At 43.8% G+C, this 23,342-nt stretch overlaps 1 protein-coding gene and 1 long non-coding RNA gene across 4 annotated transcripts in view; one reads left to right on the top strand and one right to left on the bottom strand.

The window, feature by feature from the left end:
* Tmc5 (transmembrane channel like 5) overlaps positions 1-23,342 on the bottom strand; it is a 77,437-nt gene that overhangs the window by 52,228 nt on the left and 1,867 nt on the right. The window contains exon 2 of the mRNA XM_010610067.3: positions 3,899-4,650. Coding sequence (XP_010608369.1) covers positions 3,899-4,575 — 677 coding nt within the window. The 5' untranslated portion in view covers positions 4,576-4,650. The remainder of the gene's footprint in view (positions 1-3,898; positions 4,651-23,342) is intronic.
* LOC104852429 overlaps positions 12,493-23,342 on the top strand; it is a 24,936-nt gene continuing 14,086 nt past the window's right edge. For all 3 annotated transcript variants that reach the window (XR_004515250.1, XR_777492.2, XR_777493.2), the window contains exon 1: positions 12,493-12,628. This is a non-coding gene — a long non-coding RNA (uncharacterized LOC104852429). The remainder of the gene's footprint in view (positions 12,629-23,342) is intronic.

Below are 23,342 nucleotides of genomic sequence, written 5' to 3'. Positions count from 1 at the left end.
AAAGAAGTTTCTATTTCAATTGCCTTAAACAAGGTATGATGATTTTTATTATTAAGGAAAATGTGAGGGCTTCCACCCTTATCTCTTAAGAGTGTAGTGTTTCTCAAATGGCTAAAGGAATCAAACCCTGGACAGGGGGCTCCAGCCTGATCTCATGGGAGTTTCTAAGGGAACAAACAGCTAGAGGGCTCCATTGTTCTTCTTAAGGAATAAATCACTGATACACTTCCAGGAAGATACCAGTGCCACACCAGCTTTGAGCAGGAGCAGAGACATATGCTTAGGAAGTACTTGAGTCTCACAAGGGATGCTTTGTCAACTCAACAGTTCTCATCCTTCTGCATGGGATAAGGACTCAGACCTAGTTTTGTCTCTCCATAGGCCAAGGGAAACACCTTACAGATTCCAGCCACCTTGTCATTAGGCTGTATCCTTAAAACAAACAAACAAACAAACAAAAAAAACCCCACAGCAATTGGACCTTGAGGGTAGCTAGTTGGAGCCCCAGGGCTCCACCTTTGTCTGTAATGTTTGGGTCCAGTATGAACTAGGAAATGGCAAGAGATGGGTACAGAATGGCAGTCTAAATTACATTAGTGCTTTTTAGTTAGGTCTTTTTTGCAAAAGGCAAGGAAAGTGGTGTAAAGTCCCTCATGTTCAGGCTTTTATGGTTTTCAACCTCTGGAAAGGCCCAAGAACCATGGTACTTAAAGAGACCTCCAAAGGAAAAAAGTTGATATCCTGTCCTCAGATGCCCACCTGTCTCTCTCTCTCTCTGGTATATAGGTTTCTCCCATCTATTTCTACTAGAGGCTAGTGCCCCAGAGAGACCCAGTATTTAACAATATAACTCAATTGGACATGGCCTTTTCTATGTTCAACAACTGGGATCTAGATGAGGATAAAAGGAGATGCGCTGAGGAAAAAAATGACAGATCAAAATTATTGCTGTCCCAATTGGCAGTGCTTCAAGCACACCCAAGTTGTCCAAGGGAATCCCCAGGGCCAATCAAGGACTGCAAAAAACTGGACACTGGGTATGTGACTGTACCAACCCACCACCCAGGCCCTGTTCCATGTGTCAGGTGGTCAGTGTACCTGACTCATGGCATGGGAGGACTGACTGTACCCATGCCGAGAGAGGACCTAGGCCAACCAAAATCCTCATCCTACTGTGATGAAGACCAAAGGGTCCCAGTCCACAGACATCTACAATGTACCATGCATGGACATCTCCATCTCCTGCACGAAACCCTGGGTGACCTTAGATGTCGTGAGTAAGCACTTCAATTCCTTTGGTTTCTGTTTTAGCTTCTTTCTCTAAAAACTCTCCTCTAGATCTAACTGGAGTCCAGGAGTATCCTAGCCACAGCTTCGTTACTCCTGCTCTGACATGTCACTTCAGAGGTCAAATGTTTAACCACAAATTTTTAATTATTCCACAGTGACCTATTCTCTTATCAATAAGAGATTTACTAGCAATATTGGGGGCATTTCTCAAATAGCAAAGGCCAAAGCAGATTTTACCTGTTGGGACTATGCTAAGCTATGCCTTTTGATACTCCTGAGGTTACTATAAAGATTTTCATTACTCTTAATCCTGCTTCTTTGGTGCCTATAAACTCAGAAGTTAGCCACTGTTGTGAATAGGTGACTTCCAGACCTATGCAAGCAAAGAGGATATCAGTGACCTGTTCCTCCAAACCCTGAGGAGATACTGTTCATTGACAGAAGCAGCTTTGTCCAAGGAGGACATTGACAGTCAGGTCATGCAGTTGTCAGTTCACAACAGGTCACTGAAGCCAATTCCTCCTGCTCAAAAAACAAAACAACAACAACAACAACAACAAAAACCCCACAGAGCTCATAGCCCTTACTCAGGCACTAATATTAAGCCAAATATGTCTTTCTAATGTTGCATCTCCATGCAGCAATTTGGAAAAAAAAAAGGAGCTTGCTAACTAATAAGCAATCATCTATAAAGCACAAGCAGGAAATCCTATAACTCTTAGAGGCAGTCTTCCCAAGCAGGTCACTGTCATTCATTGCAAAGGATCCCAAAGAGACCTGTCTAAAGTTTCTTTGGGGAATCATATGGCTGGTAGAGAGGCAAGAAGTGAAGCCTTACAGTTCCTCAAGTCCCTAGAATTATTCTCAGTTCTTGAGGAACCATCAAACTGGTCCTTCCTCAAGGGACACAATAACAAGTCATAAAATTCCTATACAGAAAATGATCACCTGAATTTTCACAGGACTGGGACTAGAAGAGACCACCATACAGGCCTGAAAAACTTGCCCACTAACCTTGCCAAGCTCAGATCAACTTCTTTGTTAGAACCTGTACATAGGAGAGAGACACAACTGGGGAGGACTAGTAATTATATAGCCAGCTCTACCTAAACTATCCAAAGATAAAGACACACCCCTGCAAAAAAGCCACTCCTGTATAGTTCTGGAAGATCTGAGGGTCTTCCTCCAATAGCAACACTCCAGTTCTCCTTTAGGTCCAAATAAGTAGAGTCACTAATGACCCTAATTCACCACAGTTTAAAACAGGCACCTGCATCAGGACTGTTTTTAATTAGATCCATAATGTAAATTTTTGTTTGTTTGTTTTTTGAGACTATTCAGGCTACATAGTTCAGCTATGTAGTTCAGGCTATTCTTAAACTTACTATGTAGCTCAGGCTATCCTCAAACTATCGGTGATCCTCCTGCCTCAGGTTCCCAAGTGCTAGAATTACAGGTGTACACCATCATACTTAGCTTTGATGTGGGTAATCTTGCTAAGACTACAGCTCTCAGATTTTCCATAACTTATCTAACATCCTTTTCCCCCCATATTTTCTCCACCACAGAAAGTGTGAAAATCTTATTTGCTCCTTTTCATATTGGGCCTTTACATCCCTGACCTAATAGTAAAGTTACTCTCCTGACAAATTCATCAAACTTTCTCCTATTGAACAAGAAGCTCAGTAGCCACTAACTCTTTTCTCATTGTCTTGCTACAGTTTTTTTTTTATTCAACTTAGCTATTGGTATTTTTTCTCCTGCTGGAGTATGTGCCAACCCCAGTTTACCCCTTTTTGCGCTCAAAGTCTCATCTGTGATTTCCCCCTAGATAGCCTTTTACTTCTGAGTACCATTAATGAGTAGCTTTCACAGGAACTTGTTTCATATTCACCAGCCATTTTAGTTCATCCTTGGCCACATACCCAGTGTAGGTGGAAAGCACATAATCCCCAGTATGTAGGGCCTATAGCCCCTTCCAGCAGGAAGTAGGTATAGGAAGATTATAGAGATTATAGAGAAGATTAGAGCACAGCAGGCTGGTTTGGAAAGTGCGCATGACCTGTTCATTAAAATGTTTCAAGGTACAGAACAGTTCCCAAAGCCATGCATAGGGGCTTCTCATGAAAATATAAGCTATCTTGAGCCTAGACCTGACATCAGCCTGAGAAACAGGAGATACAAAAAGACAGCTGCCATTGAGCTCTGGGTTACTGTGTTCTTTCACAGTAGTCTGCTCTCATGCTGTAGAGTGTACTTTTATTTGGCCTAAACTTGCTCTGCAGAGCACATTTCTATCCCTACCTTTAATAAACATAAAATCTTGCTACCTTTAAAAAAAATGGTGAGAGTCTAGATGTGTTACAGATTTGGACAAAAATGTGGGAGAATGGGGAAGTGAAAGATTAAATTCAGGTAAGGGCTTTGCACCACAGACTGGGAGTCTATGAGCCATGTGAAGTCCATGGGCAGGTCTGAGAGTTTCATCACAATGCCAAATCACTGGACCATCACACCTGTCCTTAATCAAAACCACATGAACTAAGTTCCATCAACTGGATGACAGAGAACTCAGTTCTCTTCAATGAAGGGATATACCTGAACTTACCCCTTGGTCATTTTCCAGGTCTCAGAAGAACTATAACCATGACCATCCTTAGCACCTGGGTAATCAGGTGTCCCCCAGACATCTGGAGAATTCTGATGGTCCACAGCACGAGGATAGTCTGGGTCCCCAAAAGAGTGGGGAGAGTTGGGTTGATTCTCAGTACCTGGATAATCAGGCTCACCCAGAGAGTCTGTGTATGGACTGATTCTGGAACCACCAAAGCCTAGATTCCTTCTAGAGCCTGAATGGTTAAAATCGGCTCTGTGGCTAGGGCGGTTGCCTTTAGCTCCAGGGTAGTCTGGCTCTCTGAGTGAGCCCAAGTGGTGTGGATCACTCTGGTATTCAATATAATCAAGCTCTGGAAGAGACTTGTGATAGTCTGGACTTGTCCTGTAGTCTTCAGAATAGGGATTATTCCTGGGGCGGTGATAATCTGGAGAATTTGGAGATCCAGGATAATCTGGTTCTCCTATAGGCTCAGGAAGGTCTGGGTTTGTTCTGGATCCTGCAGAATGTGCATTGCTCCTGGGGCTGGGAGAGTCTGGATTGTTCAGAGAACCTGGAAAGACTGGATAACCCTGAGTTTTCAAATACTCCTTCTTACGGTCCTGAGACCTTGAATAGTCGGGGTAATCTGTGCCCCTCTCATAGCTGTTACTCCTGTAGTAGGCAGACATGCTGGTCCAGATTCTTTACTCCAGAGTGTTATGACCTTCCCACATTTGCAGTCACTCAACGATCTTTTCCTTAATCTGAAAAACAAAAAGGACACAAAAAGTCAGATTTTTCTCTTTCTTCCTTGCAGGAATTGCTGGTCATCATGCAGTATACAGTCTCTTCTCTCCCAGCTGGGAACTAAGTTCCCTAGAATAAAAAACAATGTTTCCCAGCCTCCCTTGCACACACATGTGGGAACGGCAGTGGTTGTGGGATATGAATGGAAGTAACACATACAACATCCAGGTAGTGCCTTTGAAGGAAAGGGCTTATTCCTTCCTTTCCCAGTCTTTTCCTCCTGAGGGCTAGATTGCAGACACAGTCCACCAGCTCAGGCCATGTATACAGAAGCAGCACTCCGCACTGTGAGAGACTGGGTTGCTGGTGACTTCACAGGGCAGAGCCACCAAATCAGTACTAGATAATTATGGAAGATAGAACGAGCTTTTAAAAATCTTGTTTAAACTACTGTTTTCTGGGGGGGCGGTGGGGTTGATATATGCAACCAAAGTTATATCTTAAATAATTCATTGCCTTGTTTGGCGAAGAGGGCAATGGACCGAAGGATTAGAAGGAACAGGAACTTTTGAGGGATTTTCTAGGGTTCAAAGCATACGTAAACAGGGGTACAAAGCATACATTAGTATGGGTGCAACAAAAGAAGACTAGCTGACAGGGACTAGAAGGCTCAGGTAGAGAGACATTTGCTGTGACCCCTTCCAGTGTGAACAGATGACTTTATGAGTTCCACGAGCTCTAATCTACATACACAGCGTACATCCCAGTTGGAAGTGATGTGGCTTTCCTTTCTAGGTGTGCCATATATTGTTTTTTACCTGCCTGTAAAAAACTCATTTCCCTTTCTTTCGGCACTGATGCCAAGATTTTCCTGCCATCCTCCCCTCCCTGCATCCTCAGTCCAGGTCATGCAGGAAGGGCGGACTGCTTTCCTGACCGCCTCCAGGGTGGTCACATGACCCAGGCCTGGCCAATCAAGTCCTTCCCCTGGCCACAGGCTGTGGCTCAGGAATGGGTTTATAACTCAAGCTAGTCCCCTAGACCATGGCTCCCAACCACCAGGCCACAGACTGCTACTGGTTATAGAGCGGGTGCAGAGCAGGAGGTGAGGATGGGCAAGTGAATGATGCCTCGTCTGTTTACAACGCTCTCCATCGTTTGCATTACTGCTTCTGTCAGACTAGAGGCAGCCTTTGATTCCCACAGGCGCATAAACTCTACTGTGAACCGCACAAGTAAGGGACCTAGACTGCTTTTGAATCATCCTGAAACCATTCTCCCCACCCCAAGCCTCATCCATAGAAAAACTGGTTTCCACAAAACCAATCCCCAGTACCAAAAGGTTGGGGACTGCTGGACCTGAACTAGACTTATTAACAAAGGGCTCTTATTTCAAGGGAGATAGAATGTAAGTCTGGAGCTGCTGGAGTAGCATTAGTGGGAATAGAGAAGAAAAATAATAAGTAAGGGAGGTAATTTAAAGGCAGAGTCAATAAGATTAATTGGCTGGCTCAATATGGAATAGAAGAGATGCAAAATGAAAGACAAACATATCCAGTTTCAAGCTAGCATGATAACATAGTGATGCCCTCAAAAGAAGGAAGTAGGAGATTTTGAAAATGCAGCCAATGTGTACAAGTTTATCTCTATGTAAATGACAAGAGTTAGACTTTTTGAGTAATCAGAGCTAAAGGCAATATTCTTTCTGCTATTATCTGTGGTTTCCAAATATTTGTTTGCCAACTCAATTTCCTATGTCTCAGCCCAGCAGAGGTCTATTTTTCTCCTAGTTTCCTTGACAATATCTCTCCCTCACCGGCAGTCACCTCAGGTTGGGTGTGGCCATTGGACCCTATCAGAATTATTTTCTTTCTGGCCATGGGGACAGGGTTCTCAGAGCCAGTGAGATTCAATTCTAGCAGTTTTATTAGAACTATAAGGAAGAGCACAGCTCAGTCTTTTGTTGGACTTAGAGTTAGGAATCTTAAACTTGAAGTTGCCAGTGGTCACAGGTGGTGGTGTGCCAACAAGAGAAAGCAGAACTAAGAGACAGACAGAAACCATGAGCAAGTACTGATAACACTGTTTGAGCACCTGGATGCAGCCATACCTGAGGGGCAGATGACATTGGATACCTGAGTCATCACATTCTCTTTTTGGCTTCAGTTTGTTTGAATTGGGTTGGTTATTTGCAAATGAAAGAAAATTGTGACCAATATGTGAGCTTTACAAAAAGAAACATCTATACACAGTGTAGTTCTGTGAAGAACAAATGCTAAACTTTATTATAAACGTTTTTCACAACACAGAATTTGAACCTATTTGTTTACCTGTAGAAATTAATATGTTTTTTATAATTTCTTTTTTTTTTTTTGGTACTGGGGCTTGAACTCAGGTCCTTGCACTTGCAAGGCAGGCCACTGAACCGCTGAGCTAATTCCCCGGCCAGTATGTTTATGCTCAAGGAATTTCTGTGACCCAACAAAGCCTAAGCAAGCTAAATGATGCCTAGTATATGCAAGAAATTAAAAACAGATATAGCTACATATCTCAAAAGAAATGAATATGTCTACCAAAAGGCAATAAGAATGTTCACAGAAACATTTTTTTTTCCACGAGAACTAAAAATTGGAAGCAATACAAATGTCATTCAGTAGTAGAATAAGGAAATGAATCAGGGCATATTTGTACCATGAAATACTATACAACAATAACAAAAAAAATGAACTTTTGCTACATGCAATATCATGGATGAATCTCACAGATGTAAGGATGTGGAAACAGTTGGACACAGGAGAGCATGTTCTGTATAACATTCATACAAGTTCATACAGATCTTGACATGTACTGATGGATGTCAGAACTCACATATCCTGGGGAAGGAAAGAGGCAGGTAATGACTGGGAACTGCCACAAGAGAGTTTCTGAGGTGCTGAGTGGTGATCTTAGGTTGCATGGGGGCATAGACAGATATGTATAAAATTTCATCAAGTGTACACTTAAGAACTACGTACATCTCTATAAATATATTAGTCCTAAGTCTTACTACTAGAGTGGAAATGAAAAAGACCTAAACTAGAAGACATAACATAAAATCGGTTTCTCAAAGGGGTCATTGTACCAGTTGAAAAACACGAACAATTTAGGCTCACAAATATTTCCAGTTTTCTTACAGGTAAATCAGAGAAAATCCAAATTTATGAAAACACAAGCTAGGTTAGAACATGATGCACTACCTGAACTGAGTCAGCTCTCTATGTGATGCTAGGAAATAAAAATGCTAAAAGTAAAATACTGGGGCCAGGGATCTGGTTCAGTAGTTCCACCACCTGCCTCGCAAGCGCAAGGGCCCAAGTTCGATCCCCGGTAACAAAAACAAAAACAAACAAAAAAATAAATAAATACATGTAAAAAAATGTACCTGGTATCAGTTAAAACTGAGTTTAGTTTCTGTTTGCTGGCTGTGTGGTCTTATGGAAGTCACTTCTCTGAGCCTGTTTCTCTGCCTACATAATACTGAATATAATAATATCTCATACTGCCATTGCAAAGAAACATTCATTGACCAGAGCTATTATTTACTACTGTTTTTATTTATGTATAACATAAGTACCAGCAATTTTTAAGAGATAGTGGACAATGAAAAGTCATGCACTCAACTAGGACATGTTTAAAGAACCAAGAAGTGCCTCGAAATGAGGTAGAGGAAGGAGCAATCCTACCAGATTCCTGGCTTGTAAGTGAGAACCACATCCTGCTGTGAGTTACTTATTAACTCAGACTAATAGGGAATCTCTGTGGTTATCGAATGCTTGCTATCTGTGAAAAAGAGGACATTTTCCGGTTTTTCTAGATGGCCACACTGCTCCCCAGGACCAGGGTCAGGAGAGACCTTCCAAAGGGAGCAGATAACAGCACAGTGACACAGGGGTCTGTGTCACCCCGAGTCCCTTCAGGTCACCATGAGGTGACACACAGCCCTTCCAATCAGGGAATGGGCCAGAAGGGCTGGTGTCCATGTCACTGCCAAGTCAAAGCCTTTAAGAACCGAAGCAGGACCCTCTCTCCAGCTTCCTTTCCCTCTGCCCAACGGCCAGTGACACCCAGACAGGGACCAGTCTGCCACCCTGAGTTCCTACCAATGTACACGGAGTGCGGACCACCCTGCAAACCCACAGCAGCTCCCAAAGGGAAGAAACAAACTTTCACCCTTTAGGACCTTAAGACTTGACTTTGTTTTGAGGCAGCAAAGCTCAGCATGGCCTTACTGATCCAAACGATACAAATTTCTGATCATATGTGTACGAGGTGTGACTAATTTAACTTTTAAATATTCATGCTTAACTTAAAAAAAATTGTCACAGTAAATGACACATTGCCATAAATTCCCCTCAAAATAGGCCCCTTGTTTCAAACGCTCTTATCTTGTTATCCTTGCCACTTTCCCAAGCTGTTTTGCAAGTCCTCTTTTATGAGTGCCTTTAATTGCACTGTCATGGCTGCCTCAGTGTCCTAAATTGATCCAAAATGTTTACTTTCCTGTCATTTTGACTGGGGGAGAGCAGAAGTAGCACAATGCCAGGTCCGGTACGTATGGTACATAAAGGGACATGGTAATGTGTTCACGAGACTGCATTTCCATGAGATGGCACGTGGCAGCCGCCTTCAGTGTTTTTATCACTCTCATAAAGTCGTGAATGAGAAGAGGGTGTCCAGAACTGCTTCAGAAAGTGGCAAGACCAATGGGGTAAGTGCGTTTGAAGCGAGCGAGAGCACTTTGAGAGGGATTCATAGCTGTGTGGCTTGTACTGCAGTAAGTTTTAAAACTTTGAAATATTCACTGTATATTTTGATCATACTTTGAGTGCATTGTGTACACGTATTTGTACACCATATATATATGGATATATGGTACAGAGGACAGTGATATATGCATTATATGAATGTGTATGCATATATGATATGCTCTAAATATGTCAGTGTATGTTATATGTGTGTGTATATAAAGAACAATACATATTTGTCTGAGTAAAAAAAAATCTATCCATATATTGTGTTTTTACAGCTACCCCTCGCTGTACCCACAGATTCCATGTCTGCAGATTCAACCAACCTTGTACTGAAAATACTTTTAAACAAATGTAAATCTATGGAACAAGTACAGACTTCTTTTCCTTGTCATCATTCCCCAAACAATACAGCAAACTCTATGCTGTTGACGCTGTATTAGGCACTATAAGTAAAATACAGATGATTTTAAGAATATGGGAGTTCTGTGTAATGATGGTGTCATTTTATATTGGGAACATGAATATTCATGGATTTGGGGCATTTGTGGAGGTCCTGGAACCAACCCCTCTTCCCCCACACCTGCACAGATACTGAGGGATGTCTGTTTATATACACAGTGTACATACGTATCGCGTAGAATATATACACATCTCCCTCTCTCTATGTAGTAGGTATTATATATACAGACTTTCCTATAACACACAAACACACAGGTTATATAGATGGATGCGAACGACAGACAGATGGCCGCGATTAGCCAAGACAGACCTTTGTCCCTTCAGTTAGTTCAGTTCTGCCTTCTGAGGTCACTGAGAGGGGCTCATGGGTTGCATGTCTCCTTCACAGTCCAGGTACAAACAGTGCTCCAACCACCATCACCTGCACTGGAATAAATTTTAAAACAAAAAAGCCGAGCCCACAGAAGAGGGCTATGAAAGGAGAGAGAGGAGGAAACGACCACAAGGAAATAATCTTGTAATGTTTGTCAAATGACATGGGAGTGGCCTTCTGAGAACTTTCTGGCTTCTAGTAACTACAAGGGAACTAAATAAACATGCTGCCCACTCGAGAAATAACAATCTCTCTTGGCACCTTGGAAAAAGCACAAAGAGGGCACTGCACTTTCTCCTGTGTTTTTGTTTCTCTTGTACCTCCTCAATAGGGGCAATCAGACCGTCTAGTCCAAATCCACCTTTGCTATCTCATTCAGGACTTCTCACTTCTCTGTTACAATGATTTTTAATCACTTTCCCAAGCAGGGACATGCCTTCCCAGGCTGGCCATAGGATGACTTATTACATGGTCCAAGGTTGCCTGGTTTTAATAGGTCACCACAGTGATCTTGGGATTTTGTTTTTTTGTTTGTTTATTTGCTTTTCCAGTACGAGGGATTGAACTCAGGACCTTGCATTTACGAGGCAGGCACGGTGCCCCTGAGCTAAATCCCCATCCGTTCACAGTGATCTTGTGCTTGTCGCTCAGTGAGTCCAGGAATCCAGGGATAATCCATGTTGTAGAATCACATTGAGGCTCTTTATCTGGCTCTCTGCCACCCCTACCCAGCCAACACAGCTCAGGTGAGTTTTTCATCACTCTGTGACCTCACAAGACATGGACTCGGATCACTAGGGTTGTCAGGCCAAGTTTTGAGACAACTTGCAGGGACAAACTGGAAACAACTCAAAACCCACCCACAAAAGTTCAGTTCCCTGTACATCTGCACAAGAGAATATGATGGAGTGGTTAGAAAGAAAGCTTTATGCCAGGCTGGATGTGCACACCTGGAATCCCAGCATTGGGAAGGAGGGTCACTGCCATGAGGTCAAGGCCAGTCTGAAGTACATAGTGAGACACGGTCTCAAAAACCAACAGAAATAAGGAAAAAAAGAAAGAAGGCTTTAGATAGACCTGTCCCAGCAGCATACGGCCAGCTCTGGCTCTGGCCTCTCCTATCCTTTTTCCATCTCCCGCCCCAGGGCTAACAGAGAATTCTGTGGCCACGAAGGCTGCAAAGGACTGAAGGTTAATTTTGCTAATTGAGGACATTTGTTACTTGAAAGGCAGGAAAGAAGCCAGGGCCTTGTAAAACTGCAAGGCTGTGCAGCACCAACTGCAGAAGTCACAAGTGAGGCCACACTGAACTTCTAGCTGGGTGGACTTTGTCATGCCAACAGATGACAAGGCAAACTCTCCGACCTACACGAAGGAACCAGTGTTCTTTACACTACTGAGAATCCTGTAACTGATACAGGCACATACGTATTCAAGACTCTCAGTCAAAATCATACAAGTGCCTGGCGTGGTGGCACATACTTGTAATTCAGACTAGACAGGAGGCTGAAGCAGGAATATTATAAGTGTGAGGCCAGTCTGGGCAACTTAGTGAGATCCTGTCTCGAAATAAAATTTTAAAAGGGCTCAGGATGTAGATATGTGGTACAGCACTTACTTAGCATGCATGAGGCCCTGGCTTCAATTCCGAGTACCAAAAAAATTTTTTTTCATCAAAATGATCCTGTAAGAACTCTTAAATAATTCCAAAGAATCACCATCCATTTGACTTAAAATAGACTAAGTCAAAAATTTAAAAAATTGTTTTGGTGAGGTGGGAAGGAGAAAGAACCTAGGGCTACCAACGTTCTATTTTGCCAATAAGGACATTAAAAGTCATGACCACAATCAAAGTGGGCTGTCACTATTCATACACACAACATTTTATGGATATTTTTAAAAAGGAAGAGAAAGTGGCCCAATCTCAAAATGAAGGGCAGTTCACTTAATGGAATAAATATATTTAATCCCTTGAAAACTTATTCTTTTACCCTTATTTTTTCTTACTTGGTCCCAGGGATCCCTGGTACGAGAAAAAAAAAAGCGGACATTTTAGATGAAAGGGAAACCTAAATTAGGAATGAAATAGACAAAGAAAGAGAACGTGTACCCTCGGGACACACGAACTTCCCTCATTTTAGATGAGGGAAACCTAAATTAGGAATGAAATAGACAAAGAAAGAGAACGTGTACCCTCGGGACACACGAACTTCCCTCCAGACGGCGGACAGGTGGGCTGCGCCTGGGGTGCGCATGCGCGTCCTCTCATTCTTCAGGGTCTCGCGGGGTTTGCTTATCAGTTCGCGTTTCACCGGTGAACACTTCGAGGCTTGGAGCTCGGAACGTGTGCAAGTTGTCGCAGATGATGAGCAGGTACAGGGGTTGAATATTAACTGAGAGTGCTTGATTACTACACTTGACCACTTACTTCCCACTTAGACTGATACTTTTGGACTTAATTCTGTGTTTTGAAATCAGTGAAGATTGCTTAGGGAGGGGGAAGGGGGGAGGGGAAGGAGAGGGCCCGTCCCCCTTATAGATGGAACTAGAAACAAGTCTGGCCCAGGTGAAAAACATAATTGATTGTGGCACTGGGGACTGAAGCCTAGATCTTTACAAGAGCTACATTCCCGGCCCTTTTATTTTTTTATTTTGATACAGGGTCTCACTAAGTTGCTAAACTGCCCAAGTTGGGCTAAAATTGCAATCCTCCTGGCTCAGCCTCTCAGGGTGCTGGGATTACAGGCATGCACTTTCCTTCGTAACAGAAAGGAAAACAATGAACATAGCTTGGGTAAAAGGTAGCCGGAGTTCTACCAAATCATGGTCACTTTAAGGTGAAAACCGGTTTTTTAAAAAATGACCGGAACACCAAAGCACCGTGTTTTGGGAAAGAGGAAAGTATCTGTAATAAGCTGACAGTGTGAATGCTTTTCCCCTCCAGTGTCTAAGCTGTGGAGGCTTTAAAAATAAACCAAAATTGGTTACAATCAAAGCTGATGGAGCTTCTGAATTGTGCTATTCACTTAAAACCTCAAAGTGAGGATGATTAAATGTCCCTGACATGCTGAACAGATATTCATCACAGAAATAAGAGGAACTTGAAAAAACTAATGTCCTGAACACACTTTTAGTCCCACCTCTACCTGGCCAAGACTGTTGACTAACGGGACTTTCATGTCTGCTTCTTCTACCAGAGAGCAAAGGGGAGGCAGAACCTAGGGTTTGAACGAGAGGAGAGCATTCCTTTGCTGACCTGAAGGAAGGCCCTGTCCTGGGGCTCCAGAAAAACTAGACAGTAGGACACAGGCACAGTTAATATTTGGCACAGGAAGGAGAGAACACCTTCCCTTTCAGATGCATCCGTATATAAAATGAGGCTTTAAAGTTAGTTCAAGAATGTTTTGTTTTGGTGTTTGAGACAGGGTCTCATTATGTAGCCCAGGCTGGCCTCAAACTTGCAGTGATCCTTCTGCCTCAGCCTCCCGAGTGCTGGGATTCCAAGTGTGCCCTACCGTGCCTAGTGTGTTTACGAGCTCTTAAAGGAATAATTTCACTCATGAAAAACAGGTGATAGTTCCTCTCCCAGTGATAGTTCCTTCTTTTAAAATTTCCATTCAATATTTCTAATTAACAACTAGATAAAGTCTCATTTGGTGTCAGTGGGTCTTCAGCAGCTCTGTAAGCATGCAGTGGGCTCATTTTCCACAAAGATAGAGCAAAACTTCAAGCTCAGGGCCTTCACAAGGCCAAAACTTTATGACCCAAATAATATATGTATGAGTATGATCCAAAAGTATGGTGAACATTTAAATTTAAAAATTTTATTTCAGTAAAAGACGCATTGTCAACAGTCCTTCCAAAATACTCTCCTTGCTTCAAATACTCTTATCCCATCATCCTTGCCACTTTTTTTGTTAGCTTTGTTTTATTTTGGGGGTACTGAAACTCAAACTCAGGGCCTTATGCTTGCCAGGCCCAGGCATGGTGCCGCTGAGCTGAATCCCTGGCCCCTCTCTTGCCGCTTTCTGAAGCAGTTCTGAAAGTCCTTTTCTTCAGTGTTTAGTTGCGCTGTCATAGCTACCTTGATGTCCTGAATACATTCACACTGTTTAACTTTCATGGTCATTTTGACTTTGCGGGAGAGCCCGAAGTTGCACAGATCTGGTGAATGAGGTGGTTGAGAACGCCCTGTGGTGTTTCTACAAGCCTCCTTTCTGTTTGATGGCACTTGGCAGCAGTAGTCACCATATTTTTTTAAAAAATCATACTAAATAAAGACACGAAAGAGAACTTTCAGAACCGCCTCACAGATTGGCAAGAACCATGGGATAAATATGTTCAAAGTGGGAAATATTTTCGGGGGGATTAATGGCAAGTGTATCCTTTACTACAGTAAGTTTTTTAAAATTTAAACACAGCCTTTGTAGCATTTGCATGATTTCCCCCCTCCACACACAGAATATCAGTCTGTAATGCTAAAATTCTTGAAATTGAAGAAGGGATAAGAATTTTAAAAGATGACATTTTAAAAGAAATCATTCATCCCAGGCATCTCATTCCAACCACACTTGCACAATGGCAGTTCTGAAACTCTTGATTCCTTTCACAGACGCCTGACCTAGCAAAGACTATTCTGGCCCAAAGGGTGGGGACCGCCACATCTCCATGAATGGTGCCCCAGTTTGGGCACTGGTCTCTAAAAGGCCATCTACCGCTTAGACACCCACAGTTCGGTGGAAACTGACTTGGCTTGTCTGGGGGTCGCTGTTCCTGTTGGGCTTGTGTTAGCTTTGGCTACCAGCCTCACTGCCATTACATATAAACGCTTTGCCAATCTTTTGTCTTTAGTGGGTGATGTTTATTTAGAACCAGGAAATAAAGGTAACATAAATAGTCTCTAATCAGCAGCTGAAGCGATCACTCTCTAAAACCTTCCCTTGTAACTAAATACTTGTTGGTTTAAGATCTGTAGAACTTTTTAGCTTTTTTTTTTTGGTACCGGGGATCGAACTTGGGACTTTGTGCTTGCGAGGCTGGCAGTAGAACCACCGAGCTAAATCCCCAGCCCTATCCATGGAGCTTTTGAGAGAGCACTTCCGCCATGGATTCAGTCATGTTCATACCCATGCCATTGGACCTGTTGGAAAATAGTCTATGATTTGAGACAGCGTAATCAGTGCTGTGTGCAGGAGGAGGGGTATAAATACCATATAGCAAAGGAGCTGTGTTGTCTGGTTCTTTGGTTTTCCCTTCTCAGAAATCTTCACTGAGATTTCAAGAATTCATTGAATTCTTGAGGAAGGTAATATATTTTATGAAAGCAAAGAAAATATAACAATTTGGGCTCGGTGTGGTGGCGCACACCTGTAATCCCAGCACTCGGGAGGCTGAGGCAGGAGGATCGCTGTGAGTTCGAGACCAGCCTGGACTACATAGTGACTTCCAGGTCAGTCTCAACTACATAGTGAGACCCTGTCTCAAAAAAACCAAAAGGAAAAGAAAAGAAAATATAAGAATTTGTTAAGTAAAGATCGGAAGCTAGAAAATGAAAATGAATTTTAATCACATAAAGGGTGTTCTTAGGACCCCCCCAAAAAAATCCATCAAGAAAATGATTTAACATACTGCATTTACCACCAAAGTAGCAAGTGCTCCGTGATACATCAGATTACGATGAATTCTAATGTATTTTTTAAATAAGAAGGGGCTGGAGGTGCAGTTCAGTGTAGGGCACATGCTTATCCTACTTTGAATCCGCAGCACACACACACGCGCGCACACACACACAGAAGAAATGGGACATGGGAGGGAACAGATGGCAAATGTCATCAATTCATTTCCACAAGTGAAACTCAGGAAAAAGCTAGAGGGCTGGGGTGTAGCTCAGTGGTAGAGTACTTCTCTAGCACATGTGTGGCCCTGGGTTTGGTCCCCAGCACTGACGAGGGGAGTGGGGAGGAGAGAGGGGAGAGAGAGGAAGGAAGGAAGGGAGAGAGAGGACAGACGGGAAAGAAAAGAAGAAAAGGAAAGGAAGGAATGGAGAAATTATTTATACACGTGAATGTTTGAAGACCCTCAGATCTGATTCTACTGGCTGGGATACCACCTCTTTTAATAGACTCCTTTTTTTGGAAGGAAATCCATGGACCAACCCCCTCCCAGTATAAATGCCAGTTTGTAATAAGACCTTCCTCAAAGCAGGAAAAGCTCACAGCCTTGAAATTGACTTGCGACACAGAGTTCGCATTCAGATGCCAGTGTTTTCTTTGAAAATGCAAGATGTATGGCTGGTTTTTATTATTTTAGAAACTGGTGGAAACCATGTCTAGGGCAGTAGCTCTCAACTGGGTACAGTTTTGTATCTGAGGCACCTTGTCAAATGTCTGGGGACGTGTTTATCACAACTTGGGGAGCAGGATGTTACACTGGCATCCACTGGGGCCAGGAATGCTGCTGAATGCCCTGCAAAACACGGGATAGTCCCCACCAATAGAATTATCTGACCACAATTGTGAACAGTGCCGAGGTTGGACAACCTCGATCTAGGGAAGTCATGGCAAACCTATGGCACGTGTGTTACTGTGTTTTTTTTTGTAAGACAAAAGATGTTCATGTATGAGTTGCTTTTTCTAAACTAGAACCTCAGTATTCAGGTTTAACCGCCGCTTTGGCACTCTGTGAAAAAGAAGTAGGTTTGGACCAAGACCTGTCATGTAGAGGTACAAGATCCCAATAATGAATGTAACTGTACTGTATACCTAAAAGGTACCAATAAACTCAATGAGGGGAAAAAAAAAAAAGTAGGTTTGGGTTGCAGTTTGGACACTGGTCTCTAAAAGGTTTGCCATCCCTGCTCTGGCCGATGCTGTGTAGCTGAATTTGCCCAGATAAGGGAATTGTTCCATACCTGCCCTGTCTGCTATGACAGTCACAAACCACATGAAGCTACGAAGTGCTTAGTACTTAAGATGTGCTTAGTGCAGTGGAGGAATTGCATTTTTGCTTTTATTTTAATTAACTTCCGTTTAAATAGCCACAAGTGCAGTCTAGGGAAGGAAAGAGAAAGGAAGGAGAAGACAAACCCCAGCACAGAAAGCACCATTGAACAGGACGCATCAGGGAACATGGCTTGGGAGCCCATGACTGTGACTCAGCATCTTGCTGGGGATGGGACTGGACTGTCAGGTGGCCAGCTGGTTTTAGCACTAGAAGTTCTGTGTCCGGGGACCTCTCTACCCCCAGGAAAACCATCCTAGCTCAAGCCCCATTTCCAGAAGATTTAAATCAGTAAGTGTGGGGTGGGGCCTGGAAATGTGCCTTTGTGTTGACTTCCATAAGTGGTTCTTCTATGCTCTGTAGTTTGAGAATCAGCCAGGAAGAAGCAAGAAGATTCGTGGGTTGCGTGTACCTACTGGCTTGGTGGGACTGTCCCAGCCCATACAAGAAGACTGAAGGCCTGCTCTGGGGCCATCTGGAGACAGTGCAAGGCGCACACGCCAGGTCTTCACCTGCTAGGAGTGGATTCCTAGGAGAGAGTCCAGTTCCTGGAGACCTCTGAGTTACAGAAAGGGTTCTCTCCCCCTCCCACTGTCAGTGCACCTGACCCTGCCCGGAGTAGTGAACAGTGGTAATGCTTAGTGCCCATGTGGCTAGGAATCCTCCCCGTTCTTCACCATGTCCAGAAAAGAAAGGAAGGAGCAATAAAACTGGGGTGAGATTTATGCACATCTAGTGAGCCTATAGGGAAAAAACCTCTTATGGTATCCTCTTCTGGGACTGAAGCTTAGCTCTCAGTGAGACTCATTCAGATCCCTTTAAGATGCTTAAATATTATATAATGCAACCCAAGTACTATTGTTCCAGATTTACAGAGAGAAGTAGAAAGAGAAACTGATGATAACAAACACCTAATATGTATGTGCCAGACGCTGTGATAAGAACTGATAGCTATGAACCCACTAAGATCCTAGTAGAGCCCCAGGAATAGGCTATTATACTCCTTATTTTACCAGGCCCAGACAGGAAAAAGCTAGAACATAGGTACAGACCCAGGTGGCCTGATTCTAAACTGGGCACCTCTGCGATTTGCATTTCCTAAAGCTATGAAGTAACTTGCTCCAGGTCAGTGTCTCATCCATAGCCAGGGCAGAACCTGGGGCTACCGAGCTCCAAGTCCTGGGTACTTTCATTAAGCCACATGACAAAGTTGATTTGTCCACGGCTGGTCACACAGCAAATTCAGGTTCAGGATGAAGGGAGCAAATGCTAAGTATTACCAGTCGTGCGTCCCCTAAAGACAGGAACACCGTCTGGGAATGCATCATTAGGCAACTCTGTTCTGTGAACACCCTAGACTGTACTTAGACCAACCAAGGCCGTCGCGACATCACTGAGCAGTGTAGTCTCGTGAGGACCCCCGTCCTATTTGCAGCCTGCCCCTAACCAAGCCATTTCTGGCTAGCTTTTATGTTAATGTGTAACAAAGGAAATGGTATTCTGATTCAAGATGGCAATCCTGCACGCTGGTCTTTCCTTTTCCCAGTGAAATTACAGAAAACGTGTAAACCCATAATATTTTTAAAAAAAGCAATGCAAGGGGGAAGGAAACCACTGCACTCCATGATGATAAATTTCTGGGAGAAAAAACTTAAATGGCTGCATTGCCCGATAAGCCAGGGAAGCATGGGCACCAGGGGAAGATGAGCAGAGGAGGGAGGCTCCGCTCAGCTCCACGCCTCGGGGGTGCCAAGCTCAAGGCAGGAGGAAGGGAAGAATGGAGGGGCTGCAGGTGGCAGTCAGAGCCTTCAGCTAGTGGACCTGCTAGAGAACAAGGGACCTGCTCCCATCCTGATTCCTACAGGGGCCCTTTAATGTTTGGATGGGTAGTAGTAAAGATTTTAGGTTTTTAAGTGTTCTACCACTGAGCTACATTCCCGGACTTTTGGAAGAGTTTTTTTAAATTTTGAGACAAGGTCTCACTAAGTTGCTCAGGTTGCCCTTGAACTTGTGATCTTCCTGCTCCAGCCTCCCAAAATAGCTGGGATTATAGGCCTGTACTACCATGTCTGGCATTATCCAAAGACAAGGCTTTTGCCCTTGCATTCTAGGAGGTCATCTCCAGTCCCTTAAAATATCTTGCTCAATAAAAGCATCTTTGTTTATCTGTGGCCTTTGGCCAGTCAGGCAGGAACAGTGTGATTTAGGGTGGGGGTAGGGGTCATCCAGTATCAGCCGATGCCTAGAAGGGCTGGAGATGGAGGTCAGCCATGTGGATGTCAACCACGTCCATGAAACAGCCCCAGGAGAGATTCTGGGCACCATGGCTTGGGGGCACTGCCCTGGCTGGCTAAGCCCTGAGCACTGTCCGAGAGGCACGCCTGACCCTGGTGCTGGCCATGGTGCCACAGGGAGGGAACAGTCGAGTTCCATCTTTGGTACTTTCTGGAACCACACTATACACACATCTTCCCTTGGCTGATTTTTGTCTGTACCCTGTAGCTATAACAAACCTAACCACGGTGTGGCAGATTTTGGCTGTTCTGGGAGATCTCTGGTCATTATGAGGAACTGCTGACACCAGGGTGGTCTTGAGAACCCAGAACCAGAAATGGGTATCATAAACTAGAGGGTCTTGTGGACCGTTTCCTCTAGTTTTGCAGACCCAAAGAGCCTCTCTCTGATGAATGGCATGACCTTTCTGGGAAAAATTAAGACCCAGAGGAGGAGTTTTGTAGCCAAGATTAAAGCTTGCCCACCTGTGTACTGGACATCTCAGGGAGTCCTGCTAGTCAGGGATGGGGTCTGCTGGGAAACCAAATGCAACCCAGCAGGATTAACCAAACCTCTCTGGGAGGCTGAGGCAGGAGGATCACAACTTCAAGCCTAGCCTGGAAAACTTAGCAAAGCCCTGCCTAAAAAAAAAAAAAAGGAATAAAGGAAACAGACTATTATAGAAAAAGGACAGAGAGAAGGGAAAGAGGAACAAGCTTTTCAAAAGTGACTGTGAGGGCTGGGGATTTAGCTCAGTGGTTCCGCGTCTGCCCTGCAAGCACTAGGACCTGAGTTCGATCCCCGGTACCAAAAAAAAAAAAAGAAAAAAAAAAGTGACTGTGATGCCTATTTTAATGTAGTAGAAGATTCAGAAGATGAAGTTCAGAAAATCTCCCAGAATGAAGACTAAAATGTTAATGACAAGTATGTTAGAAACTTTAAGAGATACAGAATACTGCTCCAGGAAGCCCAGTGTCTACGAAACAGAAGAACATGGAAGGGCAGAATGATCAAAAACAAAACAAGACATGCTACATGACCTTCATGCGAAACACGTGGGCAAATGTGGGTAAACACTGGCCAGAAAAACCCATACCTGCACACAGCCTCATAAACTCTGAGCTTGTCACAGCCGAAGTGGAAATGTTGAAATCAAGTTTTTATCTTCAAAAGAATAAGTTACACTGGTCAGACTTCACATCAGTGCCAACAGGTCCTACATTAGCACTGAAAATACAAATGACTTCAACCTAAAATCTGGTGCCCAGCAAAGTTACTGAGCAAGTTTGAAGACAAAACTGAGAGCCACTTGCAGGCATGCAGAATGTGAGGAAGTTCCCAGTTGCTTGAGGATAAGCTAAAGCAAGCCAAAAAAAGGTATCTGAGAGACAGAATCATATTTTGGATTCGAGGGAAAGAAATGGCAGGATGACAACTGAGACGCTGGCCCAGAAAGAATCATCTGCCTGACGCTATCCACATAGGAATGATTAAGAAGCAGCTGGGGTCAGAGACGCAAAGGCTGGGTATAGTTTCTTCAACGAAAACTTGACTTACAATTCATTTCCTTCAGGGGCCCAAGTGAGGGCACATATGGTTACACAGAACATTATTTTATCTGGGCACAGTTTGCCTAAAATACACAGAGTTGTGGCCTTTTGGCCACACAGTTTGCTTTTAATGCCCGTGTGATGTTGTGATTTATAATAATATTATCAATGCATATGATTTTTGTCCCTGGCTTCAGGCCCAGATCTCCTACGACTCTTGTAATCTTACGATCAACATGGTTATGAGAGAATCTTTCGATGTAACATTTGGTCTTTAGGGCTTGGGTGTAGTTCAGTAGCAGAACTTGCCTGGCATATGGGATGCCCTGGGTTTGATCCCCAGCATTGGAAAAAAAAAAAAAAGAGAGAAAAGAAGTCCAGTGTGGTGGCACACATCTGTAATTCCAACTACTTGGGAGGCTGAGGCAGGAGGATACTAAGTTTGAGATCAGCCTGAACAACTTAGTGAGACCCTGTCTTAAAATTTTAAAAATTTACAAAGGGCTTGGGGTACAGCTCAGCTGTAGAGCACTTGCCTAACATGCATGAGGCTCTGGATTTCACCAAGTAACATGCACTTGAAAAGTAAGAGTTGGTCTCTAACCTCAGGTCCTGACAGAGCACCTCATCTCAATCCTCTCTAATTTCCTGGGAGATGGACGCCTCTTTTGCTCCAATGAGGTGATCCTCGGTGGATTCCTGGAGGGGCAGATTCTGGAGGTGACCAGAAAGTCCCCTCCCCGGTTAGAAGGTGGAATTTTCAGCCCCACCTCCTTTCTGCTAGAAGGGCACAGTGGCTGGAGGCCAAGTAGGGGCAGGGCAGGGCTGCATGACAAAGCTGCCATGCAAATCCCTAAGCTGCACAGGGTTCTGGGAGCTTCCGGGTTAGACCCAGCCCACGGCCAGGCCTGGTGCACCCCACTAGCACAGAAAGTTCCTGCACTTGACACCCTTTTGGACCTTGACCTGTGTCTCTTTTCATCTGGCTGTTTATCTGGGTCCTTTGTCACATCCTTTTCCAGTAAACTGGTGAACAGGAATAAAAGTGTTTCCCCGCATTGGTAGGCCATGCATGCAAATACTGGGCCTGGTAAAGAGTGGGGAGCTGATGAGTCAGAAGGTCAGAGTCTTATATGAAATTTGCAGTTTGGAATGAGCTCTTGCACTCTAGGCCCAACAGACCCAAGCCAAATGCAATCACTCTGAAGTTCCACACCACCAAGACCAAACTAAGTTGCTTATTGAATTTTCAAGGATAGAGAGAGAGGTTATAGGAAAATCACTGAACAAGACAGTTTCAGCTGGCACGATAGCCACGTCTCTCTGCTTTAACCTTTACAAGGAAAGTACCTTTGGGATCAACCTGCTTCTTGTTCCGTTTCTTTATCAAGACAGTCAGTACTAGTTTACAGAATAAGGGGCTACTTGATTGTAGAATCACCTGGATGCAGTGGCCTATATCTGTAATTCCAGTATGCTGGGAGGCTGAGGCAGGAGGGTGTTGGAGCCCAGCTAATGTGTCTTAGTGAAAGTCTGTCTCAAAATAAAAGATAAAGGGGGTGGGGGTGAGGCTCTAGTTCAGTGTGAAGGCCCTGGGTTCAAACACCAGGCCTTCCCCCAGAGCCAAACCATAACAGAATCCATGGTGAATTAAATAGTGACATTAACAAAGACAGCATCAGAATTACTGCTTTATCCTTGGGCTCCATTCTGGACCAGCTGTACATGGACTGGCAATCCAGGCATCCTCTCACCCCAGGAAAGAGTTCTCAGGACAAATGAAGCCACTCGGAGACCACCCAGCTCCTCTTATTTCCATTGTTCTGCCTCTGATTGTACATTTATAATTCAAGTGTCTGCTGAGGGAGAAATTTCTGTCTCTACTTTGGAAAAGTCTCTTTCTTTCTTCCTTCCTTCCTTTCTTCCTCCTCCTCTTTCCTCTTTCTCTTGCTACCACTCTCTCTGTGGTATTGGGGCTTGAACCTAGGGCATTCACTTTTTTTCCTGAACTTTTTATTTTGAGATGGGGGTCTAAGTCACTAAGTTGCCCAAGATGGGCTAAAACTTGTGATCCTCCTGACTCAGCTTCCCAGGTACTTGAGTTACAGGCATGTGCCACCCAGAACTATTCTGCATTTGGTGTGGGTGCTAAACAACATCACAGGTTAGGAATGGTAACTATGAGCTCCTGATTCTCTCTTTCTTTTAAATACTATTCAGACTAAAATACCACAGGTAATTAAAGTGTGTGAGCGGGGGGGGGG

The sequence above is a fragment of the Fukomys damarensis genome, unplaced genomic scaffold (genome assembly GCF_012274545.1).
Source record: "Fukomys damarensis isolate Sample0158 unplaced genomic scaffold, DMR_v1.0_HiC HiC_scaffold_34, whole genome shotgun sequence".
Taxonomy (NCBI): Eukaryota; Metazoa; Chordata; class Mammalia; order Rodentia; family Bathyergidae; genus Fukomys; species Fukomys damarensis.
Note: the sequence above shows the minus strand (reverse complement) of the source record. Positions and strands in the feature narration are given on the sequence as shown.